At 33.9% G+C, this 10,942-nt stretch overlaps 1 protein-coding gene across 1 annotated transcript; it reads left to right on the plus strand.

Moving 5' to 3' along the window:
• The first annotated feature begins 322 nt into the window (after window positions 1–322).
• Window positions 323–10,029, plus strand: LOC109236850 (MACPF domain-containing protein At1g14780). The gene is made up of 8 exons (XM_019403081.1): window positions 323–881; window positions 969–1,210; window positions 3,341–3,542; window positions 4,146–4,220; window positions 4,776–4,959; window positions 5,505–5,674; window positions 7,334–7,398; window positions 9,250–10,029. Exons 1-8 carry the CDS (start codon window positions 639–641, stop codon window positions 9,854–9,856), a joined length of 1,788 nt encoding a protein of 595 aa, XP_019258626.1. The 5' UTR covers window positions 323–638; the 3' UTR covers window positions 9,857–10,029.
• Window positions 10,030–10,942: the final 913 nt, after the last annotated feature.

The raw sequence follows: 10,942 nt of genomic DNA on the forward strand, positions 1-10,942 counted from the left end.
AACGACGCGACCACACCAAATCGGTCGTTACATAAAGTGGCACATTTCATCGTTATGTAACGACGAATTTAACGATACGATACAATAAAATTTAAGTAACAATAAAAAACAAACATTATATTTAAAGTAACAATACGATACTATACACTATGTAACAACCATCTAAACAAGCTGTTAAGTTTTTAAAACCACAAGTTTCAAAAGTTTCTTTTTCTTCTTAAACTTCATGCCGAGTCAAACTACCCCATCTAAAATGAAACGGATGGAGTATGTATTTATATTAAGCCCGTACGTATTCGTTGTGACAAAAATAGTGTTGGTATTAACTAACAATGATAGAGCAGTCAAAAGTTCAAAAGCTCGGGGATATTCCAGCAAACAAACAAGAAAGAGAATGAAGTTTCCCCATACTTAATTCACACCAAGTCATATCCTCATTTTAATTTCTTCTATTCAAACTTATCTCTGTATAAAACTGATTCCCATTTGGCATTCACACACCTTCTCTTCTTCTTCTTCTTCTTCCCTCTGTTCCTTTTTAATTAACCCAAAGCCTCCCTTCAAAATTGAAACCCGTTGATCATCTTCAAATTAATAGCAACATATATAGAGCAGGCTCAAGGAAAACAACACCAGAAATGAGCAATATTAATAGTATTATAGAGAAAGCTATCAACAGCCTCGGAAAAGGCTTCGATTTGACCTGCGATTTTCGACTAAAATATTGTAAAGGAGATGAAAGACTTGTGTTGCTCAATGAAACTGTCACAAAGGAGATCATTGTACCTGGTTTTGGAGCTTTTAATAATGTCCCTGTTGATATTAAATGTGATAAAGGCGATCGAGTTCGATTTCAATCTGATATTCTTACTTTTAATCAGGCAAGATCAATCTCTTAATTCTTCCTCGTCGTGTAATTTATGTTATCAAATGTTTGACTTTTTTTTTTTTTTTTGGGCACAGCACAGATGTCTGAATTTATGAACAGGAAAAGTTCAGTGGCAGGGAAAATACCATCAGGATTGTTTAATTCAATGTTTGGGTTTCAGAGTGGTTCATGGGCAACTGATGCAGCAAATACAAACTATTTAGGGCTTGATGGTTACTTCATTATATTGTTTGATGTTCATATTGATAGAAGTCCTCTCCTTTTGTCTGATCAAGTTATAAATGCTGTTCCTTCCACTTGGGATCCTGCTGCTCTTGCAAGGTAACTACTTTAATATCATCTCATTTCTTTTCATTTTTCACCTTTTTATTAAAATTAAAATGTATATTTTTGGTCCTTTCTATTATATTTAGCGTATACTTAGTAATTCATAATACATGACTAAATAAGTGATTTTACAGTTAGTAATTCATAATTTCAAACAATTGAAGGTTAATGTGCTTAACCAGATAGCAAAAGGGGTCAAAATCAGAATATGTCGATATTTTAGGGACTACAAAGCAAATGTTTCGCTTAGAAAAGGGAAGAATAAAGAAAATTATAGTAGAATTGTTTTAAGATAGCCTTTTGTAGGTAACTGACTCTGGAATTATTGGCATGCAAATGTCAAATGGGGGTGATGTTGACCTGATCAACTGATTAAATTCAATAAGAGAACACTGGAAGTCAGAATCAATTACTCTCTTTTTCTTTTTTCTTTTTGAAAATTATATGGTTCATAATTGGTATCATCTGTTTCAACTTATGTGACACATTTTGCTTTTTAAAATTTAGAATATGTGAAGTTTGGCCAATATTTTGAAATATATTTCTTAATCATATTGACATGAGAATAATTACAATTTATACTTATTTTTGTAATTTTTTAATGTCTATCTTTTAATTTTAAAATACTAGGTTGAACAAATTTAATTTAATTTTAAAAATTATTAAATTAATTCTCAATAAGAAAAATATATCATATAAATTGGAATGGGAAGAGTATTCTTTTCCTCTGTTTGGCCAAAATTAGCTTAGAGTAGAATTGTTCCACCGGATTAATCTACACTCGAAGATCTGGTGGCTGAGACTGTTCCACATTAGAAATGCCTAGAAGTTTTCAAAAACCAAAAGAGCCCCCTAATTAATTTGGAGAAAAGGAAAAATTTGGTAGTTAATGCGTTTAATATTTTATGGTTGTGCCAGAAAATCAACAAATTCTATTTTTGATTGTTGTTTTGGTTATATATGCAGGAAGGAAACTTTACCTTTGGCCTTTAAGATTTTTTTGGGTAGTTTTTTCTAGTATTTAACATAACAAGACATGAAAATCTCTAATTAAAGTACGTTAAGTCAAACCTTAATTAAATCACTATAAAAACATTGCACAATTTAAGAAGATTAAGCGTACTATAAAATAGAAAAATGACGATGCAAATCTACTTAAAATAACACTATTTCGTGGTTTAGACCTTAATCTTCAACAAAAATGATTACGTTTATATTATAATTATCATTTCACAAATACAAAAGCTTGAAGAAGAAAACTTGGCAATGGGGAGAACAAGTCTAATTAAAATTCGTGAAATCAAACCAAAAACTATTTTAAAATCATTAAAATTTAAGAAGATAAGGTATACTATAAATGGAAAGATGCTGATGCAAACTTAGTTAAAGTAACTATCTTTTCGTGATTTCGACCTTATTCTTTTTTATTTTATATAACTATAGTTTTAAGTTAGTTTATGCACGCTCCGGTTAGTTCTACGAGGTACCTACAATTTGAATAGCTACCAGCTAAGCTAATTCTGTCCGCAAGATTTGAATCTGAAACCTCATGATTCTCGACCTATTTTATTGATCATTCAACCATACTCTTGGATGCCCTAGTGGTCAATAAATATAAAAACCTTGAAGAAAGAAAATGGGGAGTTGGCCTAATTAATAAAAATCAATATTCGTATGTAGGGGTGGCAAACGGGCGGTCGGATCGGATGTTTGACCGGTCAAAAAGAGTAATGAAAAAACGAATAAATTATCCGACCCGACCCTAATTTAATACGGATAAAAAACGGTTTAACGGGCGGATAATATAGTTAACCATATTATCCATGGCTTTTTGAATATGCATTTTTGGGAGAATTCCTAGTCTCCCAAACTTGAGGAATCCCAAATTTGCGGGTTTACACATGTAAAAGTTAAATCCATTAGTTATCCGTTGGTTATCCATTTTTTAAATAGACAATATAATTCTTATCCATCGTTAATCCGTTTTTAAAAAGTTCATTATTTAACCAATTTTTTAGTGGATAATAAAGGTGATTCACTATTTTTTTAAACCATTTTACCACCCCTATTCGTATGTAATATAATTAATATATAATTTTATTAATTACTTGTGATTTTTGACAGGTTCATTGAGAAATATGGTACCCACATAATTGTGGGGTTGAGTATAGGAGGACAAGATGTGGTCCTAGTTAGGCAAGACAAATTATCCAACATGGAACCATCACAACTCAAGAACCAATTGGATGAACTTGGTGATCAGTTATTCACTGGCATTTGTAACTTCTCTCCACATCAATGCAAAACACGAGAGCAAAAGCATAAGGTTCCTTTTTATTTTTTAATAATCTTTCTATTTTTTTTCAAATTAATCTCCTTTTTCTGAAAAAGAGTTCTTTGAATTGATTGCAAAAATAGTATGAGAAATTTTTCGTCCTAACAACAACAACAACGATCCAGTATAGTCCCACAAGTGGGGTCTGGGGAGGATAGTGTGTACGCAGATCTTATGCTGTTGTTATTATTTCCATTATGGTATTGATATGTCCTAACATAAGTCTAAAATAATAAAATATTTGTACTACTTCATTTAACCTGATTAGTATATTCACTAAATGTAGTTAGTTTATAAATAATACTTCGCGACTCCCTTGAGGTAGGGAGTTACTCTTATTATTCAACGGGCACATACTATCATCTCCTACTACCCGATTACTATGTTAAAGTTGTTTACCTAAATGCGCTCTAGTTCAATTCTAAGTCGTGCCCTACGTGTGCACTACCCGTCCCATGCCTATGGTCCAGGAGGCATTGGACCTCTATTTNACTTCTTGATTTAAGAATTTTTGCACATATCAATATATGTATATAAAACTTCAATTGAACTGAACATTTTTTTTTTTTTTTTTTTTTTGTTTCTGAATTGCAGGCTCTAGAGGCGTTCAATATTTTTGATCCACAGCCCAATATCTTCAGCGACTTCCCATCAGCTACCACAAAAGATGTATGTTGATAATTGTTAATTTTCAATCCACTTATCCATTTTGTAATGAAAAACGCACCTAAATTTTCCCATGAATAAAATAATCCCTCAAATAAAAAATTGAAGGAGATGTTCATGTCTAGTAATTAATTAACTTCACTTTTAAGTAACATAAATTATATACCTATAGGTATTATTTCAATCTATATTTGTAACATAGTAGTAATTTAATAATTACCAAATAATTTGACCTTAAAACCTAAAGAAAGGTCTGGAAGAACCTGATTTTTTATTTGAGTTTTTCATGAATTGATAGGTCAATTTTCTTGCTTTGATTTGTATCATATACATGTCCAAATTCTTCAGCTAATAAAGTAAACTTTGACATTAGAAGATTCTAATATACAAAGCCTGGGAGCTTTCTTTGAATTTACCTTACCAATAATAATTTGCAACCTATATATAAAAAATCTAAAAATTTCCAAGTCAATATTAACCGTTAGATTCTTGGAAAGTAGTAAAGAGAATTAGGATGAAGTCATTTTACTTTGTGTTAAAATCAAAATATCTCTGCAGGGAGTAACAGTGATATGTTCAAAAAGAGGTGGAGATTTAACAGCAAAGACACACAGTGAATGGCTTCTAACAGTAGCTTCAAAGCCAGATGCAATTGGCTTCAACTTCATTCCCATTACTTCCCTTCTCAAATCTGTTCCTGGCAAGGGTTTCTTATCACATGCTATCAACCTTTATCTTCGATGTACGTCTATTCTTATTTTTTTGAAATTTTAATTACACCAAAGGTAGTTTATGTTTTTTTTTGGGTTTCCCACTCGGTGTACGGTACCCGCATTATAGCCCGACTATATTCGGATTCGCGCCGCGTAGGGCCCTATTCGGGGGGGGAAGCGCTCCCTACCAAGGATTTTTCCATATCCAGGGATTGAATCCGAGACCTCTGGTTAAGGGAAGAGCAGTCTCATCTGCACTATATCCTTGGTGGTAAGGTAGTTTATGTTTCCGAAAAATGTTCTCTTTCTTTTTCTTTTTAGCTAACTTCCTCATTTTAAATTATTTTTTTTTCAATTTGATTGGTGAGAGAAAAAAAAAAGGAGGATCTTCTTGAATAAATGCCAAATTGAACTAAAGGTCTTTATCTCTACATCGACGCAAATTTGACTTTAGCCAAGGATGTTCAAACATGAAATAGAGGATAATGTGTTAGTTGAACTACATATATATGTCAGATACTAGATATTTGTATCTAATGTATATAATATATTAAATTAATGTATTGATGTGCAGACAAGCCACCTATAGCAGATTTGCAGTATTTTCTGGATTTTCAAGCGCACAAGATGTGGGCCCCTGTTCATAGTGATCTTCCTTTAGGCCCAACTACAAATAGGTCCATTCGACCTCCAGCCCTTCATTTCAATTTGATGGGCCCCAAGCTTTACGTAAACCCAACTCAGGTAAGGGCATTTGCATCTATACTCGTGTTTTGGGTCACTTTTTAATATATACCCACTTTACAAAAAAAATTTCAATCGTACCCACTTTTCGCGTAACTTTGGACATACGGGCCTGAAGTAGCAAAAATTTGTTAAAATATCATGGTATAGCCAGTTTTCACACTGGTCAACGAAAAATAGCAAGCGTTTATCAAGTCAATGAAAAATAGCCACTATTTTGCTGCAACAGGGACCGGTCCAGTATAATATATGGGAGTTCTGGTGTATTTGTGTACGAACTCCAGCATATTATGCTGGACCGGTATACTTTGCTAACTCCTGTAAAATTTGCGGGAGACTGGAGCATCAGTGCTCCAAACTCCAGTATATTATACTGGACAATTATACTTGCTGGAACTCCCGTAAAATTTGCGGGAGTTCCAGCATAATTATGCTTGAACTCCCGTAAAATTTACGGGAGTTCCAGCATAGTTATCCTGGAACTCCCGTAAAATTTACGGGAGTTCAAGCATACTTATGCTGGAACTCCCGTAAAATTTGCGGGCGTATTTTTCTGGATTTTGAACAGTGTTTTCACTCAGATTTAAAGTGGCTAAATTTCGATGACTTTTGAAACTTGGCTATTTTTCAACGACCAGTGGTAAATCTGGCTATTTTTGAATTTCTCCCCAAAAATTTATGTCTGAAGTTTGAACTTCAGAATGTTTTGCCTGAAGTGTAGCGAAACTTCAGATATTTTTGCTTGAAGTTTGGCCTAACTTGCAAAGGCAATCACGCAAACTTCAGTTCATAAGCAAGGGCAAACTTCAGTTCAATTGTGTATGTCTGAAGTTTGAACTTCAGAATTTTTTGCCTGAAGTGTAGCCTTATCAAAGCAAAACTTTAGATATTTTTGCCTGAAGTTTGGCCTGACTTGCAAAGGCAATCAGGCAAACTTCAATTCATAGCAAGGGCAAACTTCAACTCAATATGAGAGAAAGAAGATCAATTAATTAAATCTTTCGGAAGCAACAGAACCATGTATTCATATAAAACTCAAGTAATCGAATAGATTCACTTGCAACACACAAAAAGAGCATCAACGACATTACTTTTATAGCTCTGACAGTAGGCTACTTGAATGGTGCTTAGACGAAGCAAACTTCAGACCCTCGTATCTGAAGCTTATTTTCCAACGGTACTAACTTCAGACACTCGCTCTGAAGTTTGCTTGCAGTATTACAAACTTCAGACATAGCAGCGCATCATTTAAATTGAACTGCTCTCAGATTCTTCTTAAAAAGAAGAGGAGGAAGAAAGGAACACATAGGTAAGGAGGAAGAAAAGAAGGCATCTGAAGTTGTTAAAATTAGGGTATAGGTTAAATAATTTTAAAAATATGGGTATAGGTTACGGGGTGACCAAATAGGATGCCCCATAATTTTTACGGTAAATTCGATAGTTCTACCAAAAAGTGAAAGAGTAACTTATCTTTCATCGAATTTAGACTGAATTTGCAGTTTAATAGTTGTAACTTCATGCTGCACAAAGTAATATAGAGAAATTATTATGTTATATTATCTGTTTTCTTTTTATGAAAAATTTACCTTGTTGAACATTCATGTTAACTCCACAACCTCTTAATAGGTTTGTTTATGAACATATACTATTTATTATCAGGTAATCGTTGGAAAAACACCGGTAACTGGTATGCGACTTTATCTTGAAGGGGTGAAGTGTGACAGGTAATGCTTTCTTTTGATTGCTCGAGATCATACTCCTTTTAGACAAGTAATATTCCTTCACTAAAAATGTTTGGTATCCGTTGCTCCTATTATATTCTTTCGATTTTTTCCTATATATACTATAATAAAGATTTATTTTTCATCTTTCTCAAAGTTTTTCAGTTTTTAAAAAAATACCTAAACTTTTTTAACATTTTATATACAATTCCCCTTAAAAGACTCTCACCATATTATTAATACATTTAATTAAGGGATTCAGATATAACCTTTCCTTTTTTTCTCTCCCCTCATCTCTCCCTCTTCTTCTATGCAAATTTGACTGCCAATTCATGTAGCTTTTCATGACCTTTAATAGGAAGGTGTGGAGGTCGAGGATTAGGGTAGTAGGGCAGGTGGTCTAGATTGTTCATACCAGTAGTATTAGTGGGTACTCTCGAATTCTGTTGGCAGTAGGTTTCTTTGACTACCCGTTCGTTTTCTTTCATTTTGATCATCTTATTATCATGTTGTTTTATGCTACTTTTACATGGCTTTTTGGTGTTGTCCCTCCTTGTTTATCTCTTAATTAAGATGGTGCTTATATTATCCTGAGTCGAGGGTTTATTAGAACAACCTCTCTACCTTCACAAAGGTAGGGGCAAGGTCTGCGTACACACTATCCTCCTCAGACCCCACGATGTGGGATGATACTGGGTATGTTGTTGTTGTAATCACATAGCTTTTCACTTAAAGGTGGTCCCTATTTCTTACGGCAAAAATCACACATAATGTTTGACACTCATTAACACACATAAGGTTTACTGTACTACATTTGATTAAACAGAAAATAAGTAGTTGATTAATACAAATTAATATGGATTCTAAATATTTCGATATTCGAGTTTTACGATTTTGTGATTTGTTTGGATTGAGTGTTCTTGCAAGTGATTGATTTTGAGGGAGAATAGTTAAGTATAGAATTTGTTTTAGGTGAAAATTCATATTGAAACTCGAAGAAGAAGTTGCAAGAATTGTATGTCAATGGAGAACCGCTGCAATTTTAGAGACAAAATTTTCGCCATTTCCGTTTACATTGTGAGAGAAGTAGTGATTTTTGGTGATAAGTGGGAGGGAGAGAGAATGAGATGTGCTATCTTTCGAAAAATAGATGAAATTCAAACTTCGAGGAAGGGATTGGTGAAGGAGAGAGAATGGGATGCTAAATTAAGGAAGCTTCTATTTTCTTCTTATTAATGGTTTTGTACATAAATGGTAATATAGATATATAAAAGTGGTATATAAGTTTCTATTATAGTATAGATAGCTAAATTTCCCTACATTCTTCCATATAAAATTTATAGTTTTCAAGAGTTCAAATTAATTTAACTATTTACATTTTGAACCTTGAAATGATATTTTCTCTATCAGACTAACTTTTCAATCATTACTTTATACTTCCTTGTTTTTACCGATTAATTTAAACTACAAGGAAAAGAAATATTTTAAGCTCGACTAATCAGGGGCGGAGGTACAGCGATTCTACGACAGAATTCAGTAACTTTTGTATAGACCCCGTATTAATCCACTTAATATATGTGTAAATAATTTATTTAGAATCTAATAAACTACCTTTTCTAGAATCAAGAACCAATAAACCTTGTGGCACTAATTATGTAATATGGGATGGAGGGAGTAACAAAGTAAAAGGGGAGTTGACAAAGGCAAGTGATAAGGGACATTGAGACAAAGCCAAACAATGAACACTGTATTTTAGCTTTGATATTGTAACAATACAGGATTGAAAATTTATTCTTATAATCTTGATTCGCTCAGTGCTTGTACAATATGTGAATCAAGATGGTATTGTTTCAGGCTGGCCATACACCTTCAACACTTGCTAAATACTCCAGTACTCCTTCAAGATAAAATAGACGAACCACTAACATGGAGCGGATCCGAAGATGTACCCGATCATGATCGATACTCTGAAGCCATTCAATGGAAAAAATTCTCACACGTATGCACAGCCCCTGTAAAGTACGATCCAAAATGGACATCCTCAGAGGAAGACTTGAGCTTCATTGTCACAGGAGCTCAACTCCACGTTAAAAAACACGAAACCAAGAGCATTTTACATCTTAGACTTTTATATTCCAAGGTTTCCAACTCTTGCATTGTGCAATCTCAATGGATGCAATGTGACTCAGAAAGTTGTACAAAGTCAGGTAGTTTTTTGTCAGCTGGTTTATCGGTGAAGGAGAAGACGCCGCTAGTGGTGGTGGATTCCGGCGTGTATCCGACGGGTCCACCGGTGCCTTTGCAAACGCAAAAGCTACTAAAATTTGTGGATACAACACAGTTATGTAGAGGGCCATTGGATAGTCCAGGGCATTGGTTAGTTACTGGGGCTAAATTGGACTTGGAAAGAGGCAAAATTTGCTTGCGTGTTAAATTCTCCTTGTTAAATATGTCTTCTTAACTTTATGCTTTGTCTATAAGGTTTTTAGGTAAAATATACAGTTTAAGCTTAGTCGGAGAATTTTTTATTCATCTATTAATTTTATTATTGGCACCCAAAAGGGGCACTGTAAAGTGATTCTTTCTTTGTTGGTTGAGAAATGCAAGCTGGAGAAACCTAGAAATAATTAAAGGTAAGGACTTTCTGTTTTGTTCATGTTTTAAATTCTCATTTGTTTTAATATTTTATTATTTCTATTTCCTTGTTTAAACATTTGAGTGGAAATTAAAGTGCACTGAAGGTGGTGGAAAAAAAAGTGGGGTGAAGGTTACTGTAGCACTCTATCCATTTCACTTTATGTGACACAGTTTCAATATTGGATATAGAGTTTGCGAAAAGAAAGATTTTTTTTAGAATTTACACTTTTAAATATGCCATAAGATTTCTATAGCTTTAAAAGTATATTATTAAAGGGTAAAATGGGACGTTCAAAATTAAATTATTTTTAAATATTTTATAGATGAACTAATAAGACAATAACGTCATATGAAATGAAACTAATGAAGCATATTTGTCCGTCGTTTCTTGAATTCTGAGAATGTACTATATAGGCACTCTTCTGTTAGATTTCAACGAAAATAGAAAATCTTTTTGCTCATCGATTTAAGAAAGACCTACTTAACAAAATTGCTCAATGAAGATAACATTGCATTTCCAAGTAATTTGTACGAAAGATGTTTGTATACAGGTGAAACCGGACCATAAGCCTGCCCGGTTTCCGATAAAATAAATCGAGTAAGGAACGTGATGACAAGGAGCCGGCGAGGTAAGGGACTCATCGTGACAGGCTCCGGGGAGCACGATGCCCGCCCTCGAGTATATCGGGGCCATGACCCCAGGATCGATCCATGTTCCAAAAGATTTCAGAGAGCATTATTGGGCAATCGGACACGATTAACAGAAGGCCGTAATATCCGTGACCAACCGGGTATCACGGCGCGGATCTCGGCACGTACCGGCGAAAATCCAGTAATTGGTTAAACAGGAGATTTTTACCTTTTATGGAATTGTACCTAGAGTAGGATTCCCCTACTATATAAGGGGGGG

This window comes from Nicotiana attenuata, unplaced genomic scaffold (genome assembly GCF_001879085.1).
Source record: "Nicotiana attenuata strain UT unplaced genomic scaffold, NIATTr2, whole genome shotgun sequence".
Classification (NCBI taxonomy): domain Eukaryota; kingdom Viridiplantae; phylum Streptophyta; class Magnoliopsida; order Solanales; family Solanaceae; genus Nicotiana; species Nicotiana attenuata.

Excerpts from the sequence above, each read along its gene's own strand:
- LOC109236850 (XM_019403081.1), top strand. The coding sequence starts at position 639 with ATGAGCAATATTAATAGTATTATAGAGAAAGCTATCAACAGCCTCGGA. Across the intron at positions 1,211-3,340 it reads GATCCTGCTGCTCTTGCAAG|GTTCATTGAGAAATATGGTA; the intron begins GTAACTACTTTA and ends GATTTTTGACAG. Across the intron at positions 5,675-7,333 it reads TTTACGTAAACCCAACTCAG|GTAATCGTTGGAAAAACACC; the intron begins GTAAGGGCATTT and ends ATTTATTATCAG.